Source organism: Protopterus annectens, chromosome 12.part0 (genome assembly GCF_019279795.1).
Source record: "Protopterus annectens isolate FY-2018-M chromosome 12.part0, PAN1.0, whole genome shotgun sequence".
NCBI classification, from domain to species: Eukaryota; Metazoa; Chordata; order Ceratodontiformes; family Protopteridae; genus Protopterus; species Protopterus annectens.
Window position 1 is genome coordinate 886,755,963 of NC_056746.1, and position 19,994 is coordinate 886,775,956.

The 19,994-nt window shown below is 40.6% G+C and overlaps 1 protein-coding gene across 2 annotated transcripts in view; it reads right to left on the minus strand.

The window, feature by feature from the left end:
* The window catches only part of EYA2 (EYA transcriptional coactivator and phosphatase 2), a 970,866-nt gene that overhangs the window by 85,127 nt on the left and 865,745 nt on the right, over nucleotides 1–19,994 (minus strand). For both annotated transcript variants that reach the window (XM_044089920.1, XM_044089919.1), the window contains exon 15: nucleotides 9,609–9,730. In XM_044089920.1, coding sequence (XP_043945855.1) covers nucleotides 9,609–9,730 — 122 coding nt within the window. The remainder of the gene's footprint in view (nucleotides 1–9,608; nucleotides 9,731–19,994) is intronic.

Genomic DNA, 19,994 nt, shown 5'->3' on the forward strand with positions numbered 1-19,994 from the left:
GGATGAAGTCGTGTACTGGAACTAATAAAACACTGTTCTGATTTATGATAGTCTTTCATTGTTTGATTCCACTGAAGCTGTCTTCAACAGAAGGCTATGCCAATACATATATGCCTATTTAACCCAAACATAATGAAAGGTGACAATGATGACGTTCCAATACACTTGTATGTTAATGTGTGGTGTATTGCCTCAATAAGATAAGTAAATATAGAGCGGATGTCAGTATTTTCAGTCACTGAAGATAGAGGTCTTATTTCTTCACATGCCATCTGATTCAAACTTTCCATAGATAGTATAAGGATCCTACTGTTGATATATAATGTAATCAGCCTATGGTAGGTTTCCTTTACAAAAATCTGATCTATCTCGATCTTCATTCACAACATCTGTATTTGTCCGTGAAGATTGTAATGTCTTCAATATCTTACTGATACTGATTCATAGCGTCGATTTTCATCCAGATAGGCTGTCAAGATAAAAATTGAGAATTTTATACATATATACTTCAACTATTTTAATCTACACCATAAGTACCCTGTATTCAGGGATTTATTATATTAACTTATGGTTGGTCTTCTCATCTTCAGAACAGGTTTCAAGGGTTTGACACTGTTTAAGCCTGGTGGTTGATCGGCTCGTAAATTAATGATCCATTTTATTTCCCTTAATTCTGTTAGGTTTTCAATGTCACCTTTCCTTGGGCCGGTGTATATAATTTCAATGACTTTAAATAAAAAAGAATGACCCCTGAGCATATCAATATGTAGGGCTAATGCATTGTGAGTATCTTTGTTTGCTATGTCACTTTGATGTCTTTGTATGCGAATTTTAAACATCTGGTTAGTTTTCCCCACATAGAAAGATGAACAGGACTTACATGTAGCCAGATAAATCACATTAGTTGTTGTACAAGTAGCTTTTACATTGAAGATATAACTTCTTTTAGTTCTTGGATGTTCAAAATGATTGCTATTATCTATCAGAGGACAAGCAATACAATGTCCACACCTAAAAGTGCCTTTACGGCCTATTATCTGGTTTTTACTGTTCCCATTGGTGGTGCACAGCAATCTTTTTAAGTTCTTTTTATTCTTGAAACAAAAATATGGTCTATCTCCCACTATATCTTTCAACTGTGGATCTTGTGTCAGGATCGGCCAGAATTGTTTTATAACCTTTTGAATCTGATAATTGTCATTTATCTTGACAGACTATCTGGATGAAAATTGACGCTATGAATCAGTATCAGTAAGATATGGAAGACGTTACAATCTTCACAGACAAATACAGATGTTGCGAATGAAGATCGAGATAGATCAGATTTTTGTAAAGGAAACCTACCATAGGCTGATTACATTGTATATCAACAGTAGGATCCTTATGCTATCTATGGAAATTTTGAATCAGATGGCATGTGAAGAAATAAGACTCTATATTCAGTGACTGAAAATACTGACATCCGCTCTATATTTACTTATCTTATTGAGGCAATACACCACACATTAACATACAAGTGTATTGGAACGTCATCATTGTCACCTTTCATTACGTTTGGGATAAATAGGAATATATGTATTGGCATAGCCTTCTATTGAAGATAGCTTCAGTGGAATCAAACAATGAAAGACTATCATAAATCAGAAGTGTTTTATTAGTTCCAGTACATGACTTCATCCAACCATAGGACCAAAATTAATTGAGATCATTAATACATCCTTGGTGGGGTCTCTTATGATGAGTGTGTCGATGGATTTGAAATTTGCCTAATTTGTTTCTGATTTGCATTTACAAATGTGAAGAAGATGTTAGCAACTGAATAAATGCATTGGTGTATGCCACAAAAACTCTTTAGAATTGTATGCATAAAGCTAAAACAATCTGGGATAGGTAGATACCAGGATGGAATATCCTATAGAAGTTTTAAAGTTCTTGAATATTATTGGACTTTTAACTCCTTGCAACAACAGAACAAAGAATTTGATTTGTTTAAACACTCAGCTCATTTGCATAAGCTACAAAGCCACAAACGTCTTGCTATAGGATATCCTTTTGTTAATACAGAATGCATCAACAAGTAGATTAATAAAATGTGTAAACACCAAAGGATGCACATTATATGAATTTTATGTGCTTAATGTTTTTAAGAAAGTGAGCTGTCAACTAAGGTACATTGATTTTATATTGATCTGAGAATGAGAAACATTGCGTAGGTTGAACAGTGACTTTAATTCTTTTAGAGGTGTATACATTAGGCCAAGCAAACTGGGATTGGTAGATGTCAAGATGGAATTTCCAACCAAAAGTTACTAAGCTCTCCAATATTATTGGATTTCCAAATCCTTGCAACAGCAGAGCAAAGACTTTGATTCGTCGAAGCATTTAGCTTATTTACATAAGTTATGAAGTCATGATTGTTTTTTTCTAGGACATTTTTCTATCAGTATCAAATATCTCAATAAATAAAATTACAATATTTTTTTTTGCGCAGCAAACATCAAAGGATGCACACCATACGAAACTTATATGTTTAATCTTTCTAATAATGCGAGTTGCTAATCATTGAAACTGCATACGGCTTTTACTTCAAAAATATACTAATAGGAAAAGAAAAGCAATGTTTTGGCTGAAAAGTGTAAACATAATTCTATCAGGGACCCATCGTGGTTGGTTACAACTGGAAACGTTGGGCCTTCATTTGCTGAAACCTTTCATCAAATCAAATGCATGCAACTTTTATTTTAGACAATGAAAGCACTCGTAAAGAATTTGGAGGTGTGGCAACCACAGAGGACCTTCATTGGTCCTACTGATTTAAAATAGGATGGAAATGTAAGACAATTGATTGGACAAAATTAAAAAGCATGAGCCCGCATTGGCTGAGCAATTAGAAAAAACATTTTATAAATAAAATGAGTGTCCCACTTTCTATTGCGATCTGATGAAGACTCTCTCGAAAGAGCTTATCGTTTGTGAACAATAAGGGACTTTTATTTTCTTTTTCATCTTGAAGATATTAAATTTGTTTTAAATGGAAATTTAAGGTGTTTTTGTGGACAGCGTTTCCAGCTCTATTTTCACAGCCACTTGGTTTATAGCATTAGCCTCTGTTGTTGTTGTTTGCTGTTTTTGCTGTTTTGTTCGGCAGTTTTACCTCAGCAGTGGGAGGATTTATTTTCATTTCGTTGAAGGTTGGGTGTCGAGCTGGCACCTTGGCACTGTAAAAATCTACTGTCAATCATTAGTGGAACAGAGTTCCGCTGTGGCGACCCCTAACCGGGAAAAGCCAAAAGAACAACAATGGTTTATTGTGATAAATGCAGTCTTAAACTGGCCATCCAAACAAAGTACATGAGTGAGAATTCAGCAAGTGATGTTTCAGTTTGTTTCTGAAGCTGTTTAGCATATTTCTTTTTCTAATGTCAGTAGATAGATGATTTCAGGTAGCTGAGGCTAACTTACTAAATGCCTTCCCGCTGATTTCCCTTCCTAATGGAGGTCTAATTAAGGAAACAGCATGTGAAAGTGAATTTCACAGTGTATACAACTGTTCTTTAATAGGTAGCAGAGTTTTGAGAGGTGAGCAATATTGTAATTGTGCTAAACTGCATATTTATTCTGTCTTTCACTGGAAGCCGTTAACGTCTTTTTAATAGATCACAGTGATGGATATGAGCTATGGTTTTCTTTTCTTTGTTATTACTTTGTACTGAATGTTTTACTCTAAGCTTTATAACATTTTATTTAGTTGTTTCATGTATGTTGAAATAGTTATTTCTGTTGTGATAGACTGTGTAATATTTGTGTATGCAGTTTGTAATGCTTTATTTTTTCTGTGTTGCTATGAATAGAGCTTTCTTGTGATGATTGAGGAATATTTGATAATACACGGAGAGTGCTGACAATTGTTTCATGTTCACATAGTGGTGAGAACTATGAAATATCTTGGAATGTAGAGTGCAAAATATGAAATACTTTGTAGTATAAGATTAGTGGATGAGTTTTCATGATGAGTGGCAAAGCCACAGGTCACAAAATCAAGTTCCCTAATTTTACAGTCACATATCAAACAAATTACTTATTACATACGCCATTTATTTGTTTTTTACATTTTTTGTATTTTCTCTTTTTAGGACCTATGTCCTTCTCTGCTGGTGATGTCCACAATAGCCCCACAGAACTATTCATTCCTCTCTTGGAGGGGCTGTTAAAATCATGCCATAAACCTTGAGAAAGAAAGTCCCTCCATCTCCAAGGAAAGTGCATCCTTCCGGTCCTCCATATCTGAGATCATTGCTCTCCCATTCACTGGGTGAGAGTCAGGGGGAGGGGGCATCATACGTGTGTCTGACGGTAGAGATCTTTAGTTGAAAGGAAAGGGAAGCCATAAGTCTGTGACGTGTAATTGTGATGTTCAGTGAACTGTTAGGTATACAACATCCCCCTCAGTGATAGCTTGTTTGCCAGCTAGGAAGTACTCAGTGGTTTTTATCATGAAGCATCTGGCTGCAAGCATAAACCTCCCCTGAAACCTGCGCGCTCTCTGCACCCCCCCACTGACTAGCTCCTCTAGCACCTGAGACGCTAACTAACCTCGGATCATCTGTGTTATAGTCAGGGCTTCAACACTGTATACTACAGAACTCAGCTTACTGGTATTTACTGTTTTTTAGTCTGAATTAAGTTTTCTACTCATTTCAACAGGAATGTAGTAATTATGGTATTTTACTGTCTTGGGCTAAGTATAGTTTCATAAGTTTTTAAGAATGCTTTATGGTGATTTCCAGCTTTGGTTTTGATATATTTTTTTAATCTTTATTGTGAAAGGTAAGTATTTGATTTTATTAGACTAATGTGGTTGACACTTTTGCTAGTGATGCAGTTTTCTGACTGATTGTATGCAGTCTCTGTATTTAATTATTTACATATATTTAATTATTTATTTTTAATTATTATTATTATTTTTTTAGTCAGTCCCACTAGGCTAATAGCCTCTTTTCAGGGGAGACCTGAGGTGGTATTCATACTGACTAGGGAGAAATTTGACCTGGGAACTGGGGAACTACCCATACTCTTTTTTGCTAAGTGCTGTGGAATGTTTGCATTCACTTAAGCTACTACCAACTCAGGCAGTTGAGGCATCAGTTTCAGTTTAGCATCTTGTCTGAAGGATGGTGTTTAACTTTTTTGTTAAACTGATAGAGTTGGATTATAAGGGGCAGGTGCAGATGAGCTAGTTATTTTATTTTGAAGTTTTAGTATTTATCTGTAATGAATGCAATATGTGTAGTTTTGATTTTTTTGTATGTTGTTTTTGCTCATGTGTTCATTAAACCTTCCCTTGGTCAAGCAGTTTTCTGTCTGAGATGGCTGTCATCCAGGCAGCCATGGGGGTGCTTTGTGCTCTTGCTGACATCCATTTTTATTTATGGTCTAACCCCTTATTCACCTTCTCCCACTTCTGCCACCACAAGGACCATCTATGTGCCTGTGTCGGTACATCTATGCTCATCCACATGCACTACAAGGGCGACTTTCATGGGTTCTGATGGTCATGCCTTGTCTTACCTATTCTGGCTCCTTGTATCTTCACAAGCTTCTGCTCTCCAGCCAAGGCTATGTCATTACAATAGTGGTGCCAATAAGATGGGAACCAGCATCCCTTTCATTCAGGACAGGCATGAATATTCTTTTCATCTGCACCATGGACTGCCCAAGCCACTGTTCAAATTGGAGTTTCTGGGGCCACAGTCAGTGCTTTACCTCTGTATGCAACTAGTACAGATATTATTTTTTTAATCTGCTTAACTGGAGCTGAGATTAGAAGTTACAGTAATGTGGGTGACTGATTAGGGAGAGGACGATGTCCAATAGATGACATTAAATTTGTATATAATATGCCCACACTGTACATGAATAAAAATATGTACTTCTTGCAATGATATACATAGATTTATTACATCAGCTTGGTGGGTGTATCATTATTACATCAGCTTGGTGGGTGTATCATAAGGATATAGCATAATAAAATTACCAACAATCTACCTGATAATGTTTTTATTACGTCCTTTTAACTGTGTCCATTGATAGTGCATGTATGTAAGTATGTATGTATGTATGTATGTATGTATGTATGGTTGCTTAGCTTGCCAAAAAGGGTAATGTCAACTAAACTGGTGTGAGTGTTTGCAGATTAGAATCAGAGTAAGGGAATAATTTCAGTATTCTGTATGTGTACGGGAAGTGTGCCTGAATGTCTTGTGTAGTGGTACCACTAGTAAAAGTGTTTTTCATAAGGTAATGTGTAAGGTAGGGGTTAGGGGCAACAGCAGGGTTAGGGTTAGCACCCATGAGTAAGCTGGAGCAAGGAGGAAAGCCCCCCATCCATCCTCACTCATGTGGACTAACGATAACCCTGCTGCTGCCCCTAAATCCATCCCTACAAATTACCTTAACAGAAAACCCTTCCCTAACAGTACAAACTACATATATGTGTACTGTAGCAGTTTTTTTTTATTTAAGTTCCCAGATCATGATATGACACCCTGATATTGGGCAATTTCAGTTACCCTACCATTAACTGGGAAAACTACTAGAGTACAAACTCCCAGGCCCAGCGCTTCCTGGAATTCATCAACTCAAGCACCCTGGATCAGCTGGTAAACTCCCCTACCAGAGATGAAAACATATTGGACCTGGTCATCACAAATATGGGTGACAGGTGTTCCACACAGGAGGTCAACCTGTCACTGGTTAGATCAGACCATAAACTAATCACTCTGGATGTCCACACCTCACCACAACCCCCAACTAAGGAAATCACAGTAAAAAACTTTTCTAAAGCAAACTTCACCTTACTTAAGCAGAGGCGGTAAGTTTCACAGCCCCCACACTAAAGGATAATGCTGCCCAAGATGCAGAAACCTTTACAAATGCACTCTGAGCACCTACAAGGATGCATGGATCATGCCATCCCTAGCAAACCCAAGACTCACTCCTCTAAGAGAAGGAAACCAGTCTGGTGGACCCCCGCCATAAACAGGTTATACAGTAGAAGGAGGAAACTAGTTCAGAAAAAAAGCAAATCCCAAGAAGGAAAGACATCCCTGATCAGTATCAGTAAGAAACTAAGGTCCCTCATAAAATCATCCAAGGCTAACTTCGAAAGAAAAATAGCCAAGGATTCAAAAGATGAACACAAAGCCTTCTTTAGCTATGTTAAGAATCTAAGTGGCAACTCGCAGATATGCACTCAACTAGTACAAAATATACTGAACTTACTGATATTGCCAACATCCTGGCAGATAGATTCAGTGCAAACTTCACCCCCAAAAGGGCCCACAAGAATACCGGAAAAGTGTAGTGTCCCGGAAATCAGATGCACAGGTGAAAATAGCCCTTTCAAAAGCCAAAAGCACAGTGTCAGTGGGGCCAGATGGTGTCTCAGGCTGCGTCTTGCACAAACTACAGAACGAACTAACCCCCTACCTATACACGCTGTTCAACCTCAGCCTCTCCACAGGCTACATTGCCCATAAAATGGCGCACAGCAACAGTTATTCCACTCCATAAAGGAGGGGCCACAACTGACCCTGGTAACTATTGCCCCATAAGCCTGACTAGCTTGGACTGCAAGTCTATGGAGTGCATCATCATGGAACTCATTAATAAAGACATTGGGAACCTCCAAACACTTGACCAGACCCAGTTCGGCTTTATTAAGGGCAGATCATGCCTACTAAACCTGGTTGACTTCTTTGAGGCAGTCACCAAGGCCAAAGATGAGGGAAAGGATTGTTCACACAGCCTACCTTGACCTCGCCAAGGCTTTTGACACCATTCCCAACTTTGGTATTACAGAAAAACTCACCAGCCTGAACATAAAGCCCTGCATCACGAGATGGGTTGCCAACTGGCTTACAGACAGAACTCACACAGTAAGAATAGCAGGTTCCAGGTCCGACTCTAAACCAGTTACAAGTGGTGTCCCACAAGGTTCGGTCCTGGGACCCATACCTTTCGGCATATACTTCTCAGAAGTACAGACAGACACAGGAGGACTATGGCTAACCAAGTTCACAGATGACTGCAAACTGGGAGCCATAATTGACTCTCCGGCTGACACTGACTTCCTCCTAAAGGGCCTTACTGAGACAGAAACCCAGTGTCAAAGTCATGGCCTCAAGCTAAATGCCAAAAAATGCATGGTCATCCCGTTTGGGAAAAACAAAATAACCACAAATTACCACATAGTTGCCAGCCCCTTTAATACAGAAGAGGTAATAAGAGATCTGGGGACCGAGGTAGATAGTAATCTCTCCTTTGACAATCATTTTGCCAAAGTAGTTAGGAAATCATTCTATGTGGCCCATCTAATTACTAAAGGGTTCACATCTAGAAATAGAGGTTATAGTGCCCCTCTACTCGTCACTCATCAGACCCATCATAGAGTACAATGCCCCATTTGGGATGTACCTCACAGGACACTTCCAACAGCTGGAGAGACCACGAAAGTACCTCACCAAAAGGATTACTGGCCTCAAACATATGTCCTATGCAGCCGGACTGAAAACACTCAGGCTGTACTCAGTGGCATATCACTTACTCAGAGGTGATCTCTGCCTGACTTACAAAGCCATGTCCAACTCAGAATTGATGGACATGCTCCACCTAAAGAAATCCAAGTCACTGCGAGCCACGTGCTCTAGTGAGCTAAACCTCACCACAACAATAAATAGAACATGCTGGAGGGATAGATTCCTGTCAGACTCCCCATGCTTTGGAACAAACTTCCAAACTGCATTAGGCAGAGCCCCTCACTAACACTCTTCAAGAGAAACCTTGACGAGTGGATGGGTAACAGAAAATACACCCCTGGGATCACTTCATTGAATCTGCTTGACAGAGGATCAGTTAATTAATCAATGGGGCGGCGAAAGCCAACACACTCTGGCTAGGCTTATAAATGCCCTCGGGCAGATAGCCTAGTACCTACCTATGAACCTTTGAACCTATGAAAAAAAGCATTTTTCCTTTTATGATGAGTTTAGTTTCATGCAGAAATCATAATGTGCTTTGATGTTTCTGCGTGTTGATAAGTGATAATGTAATCATAGCTACATATTTGTGTGTGTGCACTCACAGACTAACATTCAAAATTCTACTCATTTTCCGCAAATGCATCCCCTGATTTTCTTTTATTTAATAAATATTATGGTATTGAATGTAATCATAATTACCACAGGCTATCAGAACATTAGAATTGTGAGAAGTCGAAATTAAGAGTAGTACAAAAACTTATGAAGCAATAAGTATAATTAGCATTTCTTTTGGATCAGATCTTTAGTCATCTGAGAGGAGCCATCAAAGTGTAAAACATCAACATACATCTACAGTGTCCCATTTACTGGCATTCTCAGAATTATTTTACAAGTGAAAATCATGTCGGGAGTGACACTTCTTTTAACAGCGTACAGCACTGCATGCATCTTAGATAGCAACACTTCCTGTAACTCAGTCAACACTTCCTGTAACTCAGTCAACAAATACTGTGACAGAATGAGAAAGGTTCTTGCTCTATAAGCAGATTAACCAAGTCAAAGCCTTACCTATTTTTGTGGCGCTATAAATATTTTCAATTGGGAATACAGTTCCTAGTCCATACAACAAGACTTTTGCAAGAGCAGGTATGAGCTGTGTTGTTGTTACTAATACATTTACACAATTTGGTCTGAAAAAAGATAAAAAAATAGCAGTATGAAACAGTGGTTAGTTTTCTCTATACATATTACTCATAAGGTCTGATTCGTTTGCATTGAAACTAATTGCAATATTTGTATTAAAAAGAGATTCAAGATGTTTATATCCTGTAAATTCATGCACATAAAAACAACATAATGAAGGATAAACAGATGCAAACATTAGCTGCTAATAGGTCAAAGATGGTAAGAAGTTGATTGACAATCGACATAATAACTTCAGCATTGCAACACTATGCATATTTATACCTTCACTTGGGCTGTCATCATTACCATTGTCACCACTGCCTGCTTAAATGAGAGGTGATTTCTGACAGGAAGTTCTGACCTCCCCATCAGACAAAAGCTGCTATTACTGAACACTGTTGTAGCTCACTGGTGAAATATACCAAGACAATAATGTAATTAAACTCCCTAATAAGATGAACAGCCCTCTGAGCCACAGAATTATGCCATGTAGAATAAAGGGCAAATCAATGTTAAGTAGATGTTCATAGGTAGGTACTAGGCTATTGGCCCAAGGGCCTACGTAAGCCTAACCAACAAGGTTCCCTGGCTTACGCCACCCAAGAAAGTTATTTTCCTGTGCCACTGTCGAGAAGAGACAGAAGTGATCCCCGGGGTGTAATTCCTATTTCCCATCCACTTATCAAGATTTTTCTTGGAGTGCTAATGAAGAACTTTGCTTGATATAGATGGGTAGCCTGTTCCAGAGTATGGGAAGTCTCTGGGACAGGAATCTATCCCTCCAGCGTGTCTTGTTTATTGTGGTGACTAGGTTTAGGTCCCTAGAGCGTGTAGCTCGGAGGGATTGGGATTTCTTTCATGGTGCCAATAAATTCCACAGGGACAATATACAGAGGGTACCGTTTACTCTTTTATTTGCAATATCACTGCGGTAGGCTAGCTTCTCATTGGTCCACTTGAGATCATTATTACTTTCTTTTAATTTGGTTGGTTGCTAACCTGACTAGCCCACAAGACACAAGTGCCTCTATTTATAGTTGAGACAGAAGCTCTGTCTTTGTAAATGATTTTCTCAACATTGTAAGTGGGCACAACAGGAGTCTGGTACAGAGGCACATAATGAAACACATTAGTGCCCCACTGCTTTATCCTTTAGCAGTAATGAACCAGTCCAAGCCTCTCTTTTCCATTACTGCTGTGTTGAGGTGGGGATACTGAAGGAAACCATCCCTACAACTCATGGAAGTTCAAATCCTTTCAGTTATAAGGACAGCTGCTTATTCACAACACTCTAGTCTTGGTACTCAAGGAACATGTATCCAAATTTATAAACTCATTCATAGCCAAAAGAGTAATGGACATGTAGACTACAGATCTTGGTTGACTGAAATCTTTTCTTGCCTAAAGCATGACTGCTATTAATGTGGTATTGTAGTATGGTTCGCAAAAAAAGGTTTGTTAATGTTGCCATTACTGTAACTGTTGATCTTCGACTACTTCTCTTTCGGATAGTCAGTGTACTCTAGAGACTTCCCATAGCCTCTAGAGGGAGCACTTGAATAAGCTTTTCAGCAGTCTCTTCAGGGTCTTTCCTTATTTCCTTAGAGGTGTCTGCCTCTTGGATCTGCCCTAAAAGAAAAGGTGGACCCTCCCCTCCTCCATTCTTTCATTACAGAAAAGGGACTATGGAAAGGAGAATCCTCCTAACTGGTGTGACCTGCATATGTATGACCCTAGTCCTGAGTAGCATCCTGCCATCGCCCAGAATGATACCGCAGTACAAGGACAAAAATGATTGACTTCAACAATTGGCTAAGTTTCTGGTGTCATTCTAAGGGGATCCAGTATCTGTCTGTCTGGGATGACATGGTCGACAGACCACGATGCTTTGTCACAGATGGCCTGCACCTGTTGCCCCTGGGATTCCGGACACTGGCTAAGGGTCTTGCCGCACCTATAGTGTCTTTTTTAGGCAAGGTTCAAATGACAAATTCACCACCGTAACAGGAGCAGGCAAGCAAATACTGAGGGTAATGCTACTCAATGCTAGAAGTCTAAATCTCAAAATGCACTCCCTCGAGGCACTCCTTAAAATGGAGAACATTGATATCTGTGCAGTGACTGAGACCTGGTTCAAGGCTCTAGAGAGCACCCCTGCATTAGCAGGCTATAACTCATACCACACTTTTCGGCCATCTAACCTGGACAGAACACCAAAGGAGGAGGTGTGTCCATATTCATTAAGGATATCCACACCTCCAGGCTAGTTGCACAGCATAATGCATCCGAGGTTATCCAAGTGCAGCTAACTCTGGACAAAACTGCAATCCAAATTGTAGCTTGCTACAGATCCCCCACCATGCCCCAGGATTCCCACTCCTCTTTTCTTGATATACTGGAAAATATTAGGGTTCAACCAAACACCCTAATAATGGGCGATTTCAACTACCCCACCATTAACTGGGAAAACTACTCATGTACCAACTCCTTCACTCAACACTTTCTGGAATTCATAAATTCCAATGCCCTGGATCAACTTATCCACACCCCCACCAGGGGCAACAATATCCTAGACCTAGTCATTACCAACATGAATGACCGGTGTTCCACACCTGAAGTCAACTCCTCATTGGTCAGATCTGACCATAAGCTAATTACCCTAGATATCTGCAGCCTGCCCCCACCCACCATTAAGGAAACCACGGTAAATAATTTCTCCAAAGCCAACTTCATGCTTCTTAAGACAGAAGTGGCGAAATTCATGACACCCATGCAGATGGACAATGCAGTTACGACTGCTGAATCCTGCACAAATGCACTCTATAAGCACTTACACGAGTGTATGGATCATGCTATCCCAACCAAAACCAAGACGCTATCCTCCAAAAAAAGGAAGCCAATCTGGTGGTCCCCTGCCATAAACAAACTCTACAACAGAAGGAAGAAACTGTTGCAAAATAGTAAAATCCCATGAGTGCAGGAACTCCTTGGTCAGCCACAGTAAGAAGCTGAGATCCCTTATAAGATCCTCCAAAGCTAGCTACGAAAACAAAATTATCACTGATTCTAAGGGCAACCAAAAAGCGTTCTATAGCTATGTCAAAAATCTCAATGGCAACACCCATATCTGCTCTGAGTTACAGCACAACGGCAAGAACATTACAGAACCAACTGATATTGCCAACATCCTGGCAGATAGGTTCAGTGCTAACTTTAACCCCCTCTCACCCTCTAAATATACACAGGAAGAATGCACAGTCCCTGTAATCACATCTATACAGGTAAAAGCTACACTTTCTAAAATCAAAAACACAGCATCCATGGGACCGGACAACATCCCAGGCTGCGTTTTACATGAACTTTAGAATGAACTGGCTGTTCACCTAAGCACCATGTTCAATCATAGTCTCACATCAGGCTTTGTGCCCACTGAATGGTGCACAGCAACAGTTATCCCACTCCACAATGGGGGAGCCATCACTGATCCTGGGAACTATTGCCCTATTAGCCTGACCTGCAAGGCCATGGAATGTATCATCATGGAACTCATAAACAAAGACATTGGTAACCTCCAAACTCTGGACCCAACCCAGTTCGGATTTGTGAAAGGCAGATCATGCCTTCTGAACCTGATCAACTTCTTTGAGGCAGTCATCAAAGCCGTAGACAAGGGTAAGGTGGTTCACATAGCCTATCTTGACCTCGCCAAGGTTTTCGACACTGTCCCCCATTCTGGAATTATAGCTAAACACACTAAACTTGGTATAAATCCCTATGTCACAAGATGGGTTGCCAACTGGCTCACTGACAGAACCCACACTGTAAAAGTTGCAGACTCCAAATCTGACTTCAAACCATAGACAAGTGGAGTACCACAGGGTTCAGTCCTGGGACCTCTCCTGTTTGGTATCTACTTCTCTGAAGTACAGGCTAGCACAGAAGGTCTCTGGCTAACGAAGTTTGCAGATGCCTGCAAACTAGGAGGCATAGTAGAGTTCCCAAATGATGTGGACATCCTACAGAAGGGCCTCACTGAGACAGATGCCTGGTGTCGCATGGCCTCAAGCTCAATGCTAAAAAGTGCATTGTTATCACCTTTAGTAAAAACTCTGTACCCATGAACTACCATATAAATGGCAGTCTACTTATTGCCAAATGTGTGATAAGAGACCTTGGGACCTAGGTGGACAGTAGTCTCTCCTTTGATAATCACACCGCCACAGTAGTCAGGAAATCCTATGTGGCACATCTCATCACAACAGGGTTCTCATCCAGGAAAAAATAGGTCATTGTTCCCCTCTACTCGGCACTCATTAGACCCATTATAAAGTACAATGCCCTTTTTGGAATGTACCTCACAAGACATTTGCAGCAGCTGGAAAGGCCACAAAAGTACATCACAAAGAGGATTACTGGCCTCAAACAGATGCCCCACACTGACAGTCTCAAAAAACTCCAGTTTTACTCTGTAGAATATCACCTACTCTGAGGAGATCTCTGCCTAACATATAAAGCTATGTTAAACCCAGAGCTGTTGGACATGCTACACCTAAAGAAATTCCAATCCCTCTGAGGTACATGCTCCTAGGGACCTAAACCTTGTCACCACAACAAACAGGACATGCTGGAGGGATAGATTCCTGTCCCAGAGACTTCCTATACTCTGGAACAAGCTACCCAACTATGTCAAGCAAATTTCCTCCTTAGCACTCTTCAAGAAAAATCTTGATGAGTGGATGAGAAATAGGAAATACACCCCAGGTGACAGGGACACAGGAAATTAACTTTCTTGGGTGGCGTAAGCCAGGGAAACTTGTTGGCTAGGCTTACCTAGGCCCTTGGGCCGATAGTCTAGTACCTACCTATGAACCTATGTATGACAGAAAAAAAGTAAAAAAAAAAAACATAAAAGGACCTCATGCCTACAAAGGTGCAATTTCCTTTCCTTGGGGAATGTAATTTCTCAGGATACTGTTTGATACAATGAGTACTGAGCTCTTTATAAGAAAAGAGGTTGAATAGGGCTTTTTGTTTAAAGACCCTGTAAGGATTGTCTTTCAGACTCTGCCCTGATTTTGGACTGTATGCCCAGGCTGTAGTGATCCATGAAGGTAGGAATATGAAGAACCTGTTAATACATATCGGGGATAAACTTACTGAACCTGACACACAATCTCAAACATGACATGCCAAATGATATACAAGTTCAATGCATAAAGGCACGAATGCCTTTCAAGACTCAAGATTTTCACACTAAATCATTCTAGTTACTTCACAGACCATATGTCTCAGTATAAATAAAACACCAACAAGAATAGCGAACAAATGTAAAAATATTTGCAAGTGGAATTCAGGAAGACATAAAGCTTTTGCTGAAAAGTAAGTTCTCTGCACTCCTTCCAAGCAGGGGGGCTGTACCATCCCACACCTTCTCTTTCTGTAATTTGATGATATACATTTTTGAAGAAAGAGGAATCCTTAAATCATGTATTCTCTCTTTTGACAATATGTATCTTTAACATTAAAACAGATTAATAATGAGAGTGGGGAATGCAGGATGATTATTCCACTGCAAAACTAAAAACATCCTAAATTCTTTTTCACTTTGTTAACCTTTGTGTTTACTATGTATTTGTGCACATACTTCAGTTTCAACGTGTGTGTTTATTTGTTGTAAATAAAAGTTTTGTAAAGTTCAGATATAGCTTTTACAGCTAATTCTTAAACACATTTTTAAATCCTATATAAACATTTCATCAGGAATTGTTCTGCTGATGGCATTTAGTATACTCTGCTCAGCATTTGCTACATTCGAGATTAGTGTGGTTCAGGATTGTATGATCAGGATTTTCTGTTTCAGACAATGTGTAGCATGATTAAATATTTTAGATGATCTTTCATTAAAATGGAGAGTTTACACAATTGCAAATGATACAGTTCTTATCCAAAAGCAGTCTGGTTGGGTACATTCTAGTTTAGCTTTTCAGAAACTGAAGGAAACATTTTTTATCTTTTGTATTCAAGAAACAGACAAGTTATAGAATCCAGACCAGTGAAGCTGGCTCAAATAATTTGTTTGTAGTCATAACATATGGTGACTACTTAATGTGTCACACTAGTCATAGGTGACTCAATAGTGTGGCACACTGATGTCTCACTCACTAGGTTGAATAAGGAGAAGGTAACAGTCAGCTGCCTGTCAGGTGCCAGGATCCGCCACATAACACACGCACTCAGGTCCCTCAACAATAGGTACAAATATGACTCTGTCATTGTACATGTGGGTGTGAATGACCTGAGACATACCGCCCTGGACTACATGAAAAAAGACATGGAGGAGCTCTTGGATTATGTAGCCCAGGTGGGTGTTACCCAAGCCCTGAGCAGCATCCTACCATCATCCAAAATGATACCACAGTACAAGCAGAAAATGATTGATTTCAACAATTGGCTAAGTTTCTGGTGTCATTCTAAGGGGATCCAGTCTCTGTCTGCCTGGGATGACATGATTGACAGACCTCAATGTTTTGCGAGAGATGGCCTGCATCTATCACCCCTGGGCTTCCGGATACTGGCCAGGGCTCTTGCCACTCCTACAGTGGCTTTTTTAGGCAGTGTTCCAAAGACCAAATTACCACTGTAACAGCTACAAACAAATGCAATCTGAGAGTCATGCTGCTCAACGCTAGAAGTCTAAATCTCAAAATGCACTCGCTCGAAGCACTCCTTAAAATGGAGAACATCGACATTTGTGCTGTAACAGAGACCTGGTTCAAGGCTGCAGAAAGCAACCCCTGCACTACCAGACTATAACTCATTCCACACCTTTCGACCCCAGAATTTGGACCGAAGCTCCAAAGGTGGTGGTGTTTCCATATTCATAAAGGATGCGCACACCTCCAGACTGGTAGCCCAGCATAATGCATCTGAAATACTACAGGTGCAGTTAACACTGGGAAAGGCAGCGATTCAGGTCGTAGCCTGCTATAGGTCCCCAACCATGTCCCAAGTCTTACACTCAATGTTCCTAAGCACTCTGGAGAATATTAGGGTCCAACCTAAAACTCTCATACTGGGCAACTTCAACTACTCCTCTATTAACTGGGAAAACTGCTCATGTACCAATACACTTGCCCAATGCTTTCTGGAATTCATTAATTCCAATGCACTGGACCAGCTTATTCTTACTCCCGCTAGAGGTAGCAACATCTTTGACCTGGTCATTACTAACATGGGTGACAGTTGCTCTACACCAATAGTCAACTCCTCCCTGGTTAGATCCAACCACAAACTAATCACCTTGGAAATCTACATCCCTCCCCTGCAAAAGGTAACCACCATGAAAAAGTTCTCCAAAGCTAACTTTGGGCTCCTAAAAACAGAGATGGCTAACTTCACGGCACCCATGCAAATGGAGAATAGTTGCATGACCGCCAAATCATACACCAATGCACTGTATGAACACATACACAAATGCATGGATCTCGCCATACCCAATAGAACTAAGACGCTCTCCTCAAAAAAAAAAAGGAAGCCAATCTGGTGGTCTCCTGCCATAAACAAACTCTACAAAAGAAGGAGGAAACTGATGCAGAATAAGGTGAGGTCCTAAGACTGGAAAAACTCCCTTACCGGCCTCAACAAAAGGTTGAAATCCCTCATCAAATCCTCTAAAGCTAGCTATGAAAACAGAATTGCAGCAGATAGTAAAGACAACCACAAGGCCTTCTATAGTTATGCAAAGAATCTCCATGGCAATACCCAGATTTGCTCTGAGCTACTGCACAATAGTACCTCCTGTACTGAGCCAACAGATATTGCCAATATACTGGCAGACAGATTCAGTGCTAACTTTACCCCCCCCCCAAAGGACCAATCACTATACCAGTAGATCGTCAGGCACCCTGTATTACTGCTGCACAGGTTAAAACAGCACTGTCCAAGGCCAAGAATACAGCTTCTATGGGACCTGACAATATCCCCTGGCTGTGTTCTACATGAACTACAGAGTGAACTGGCACCTCACCTGTGTGCCCTGTTCAATCACAGCCTCACCTCAGGCTTTGTCCCTACCGAATGGCGCACTGTTAAAGTCATCCCTCTCTACAAAGGAGGAGCAATTACAGACCCCGGGAATTATTGCCCAATTAGTCTGACTAGTCTGATATGCAAAGCTATGGAACACATCACCATGGACCTAATAAACAAGGATATAGGGACTCTCCAAACTCTGGATCCTACACAGTTTGGTTTTGTGAAGGGTAGATCATGCCTGCTCAACTTAGTCGACTTCTTTGAGTCAGTCACCAGAGCTGTGGATGAAAGCAAGGTGGCTCATACAGCCTACCTTGATCTGTCCAAGGCCTTTGATACCATTCCCCACTCAGGAATCATAGAAAAACTCACTAAGTTAGGCATCAACCCCTATATCACTAGGTGGGTTGCAAACTGGCTCACAGGTAGAACCTACAGTGTGAAAATAGCTGACTCCAAGTCAGACTGCTGACCAGTCACGAGTGGAGTCCCACAGGGTTTGGTCCTGGGTCCTCTCATGTTTGGTATCTACTTCTCTGAAGTCCAGGCCAACACGAAAGGACTCTGGCTGACAAAGTTCACAGACGATTGCAAGTTGGGAGCTATTATTAACTCCCCAAGTGATGTTGACATCCTACAGAAAGGCCTCAATGACACCAGCAACTGGTGTCTGAACCATGGCCTTAAGCTCAATGCCAAAAAATGTGTCATCATCCCCCTTGCGAAAAACCCGGTTCCCTTGAACTACTACATTGATGGAAGTCCACTGAACATAGAAGGCGTTATAAGAGATCTGAGAACACAGGTTGACAGCAACCTCTCTTTTGACCACCACATTGCCACTGTGGTCAGAAAGTCCTTCTATGTGGCACATCTCATTACTAAGGGTTTTGCATCCAGGAAGAAAGAGGTCATTGTCTCCCCTCTACTCTTCCCTCATTAGGCCAATCACAGAGTACAATGCCCCATTTGGCATGTACCTCACTAGACACCTGCAACAACTGGAGAGGCCACAAAAGTACCTCACAAAGAGGATCCTAGGCTTATGAACAGACTCAAAAAACCCCAACTATCCTCTGTCTCATATCGTCTACTTGGAGGCAATCTCTGCTTGACTTACAAAGCCATGTCTGACCTAGCTCTGTTAGAAATGCTACATCTAAAGAAATCCCAATCCCTCCACACCACACGCTCCAGAGACCTCAACCTCATTACCACAATCGACAGAACATGCTGGAGGGACAGGTTCATAACCCGGAGACTGCCCATGCTATGGAATAGACTTCACATATATGTCAAGCAGAGCATCTCACTGGCCCTCTTCAAGAGAAATCTTGATGAGTGGATGGGAAATAGAAAATTCACCCTGGGGATCACTCCAGTGGCTGTACTCGACAGCGGCACTAGGAACTACGATCGGGTGGCATGACGCCAGGGTAATCTTATGGGCTAGGCTTGTAAAGGCTCCAGGGCCATTAGCCTAGTACATACCTTCATATGTCTTCATTATATAGTCTAGAAGAGACTGGTTTTGTGGGTAATACTGCCTGGGTATATGGATATTTTTAATAGGAGTAGCATAACTTTCCAGTATAAGATTCAGAACTTTTTAAAAGCACAAACAGTTTTTCTCCTTATCCAGTTTACTCCTATTATGTTATATGACCTCTAGATATACCCTTCTCCAACTTCTACTGTTTTCCTATGTGTCTAATAGAATTTTGCATTTAATATGCAGTATGTTTCCATACATTTTTCTAAAACCCATTTGATTATCAAGCATTAGAATTGCACGCCACATACTGTACCTCTTGAAGAAGTAATCTTTATCTTAAATATTTCACTTATTGCCACATAGTACTTCCCCCGCATCACACTTGGTTGCAACTATCAGAAGTACAAATGAGTTTCAAAAGTGTGGTTGTTGACAACTCAGAGCTCAATTACAATTTTATGGCATAACATATCATAACATATCTTAACATAACATAATAGGGGGCATTTAGAAAGATCTGTAATGTCATACACTATGATAAATAGTGCAGATGAATTACAGCAACGTGGTCCAATGCTGATTAGCTTTATATGAGGTCAAATATAGTCCTTCCATGCTGGGGAAAGGGCTACACACTAAAGTTTCAACAGTCACTGTGCTACTTAAGTGGATGGGTTAAGGGTGGTCACATGACAAGCACAATAAAGTGGCCCAATGCTATTTGTGTTCACATGCACAAC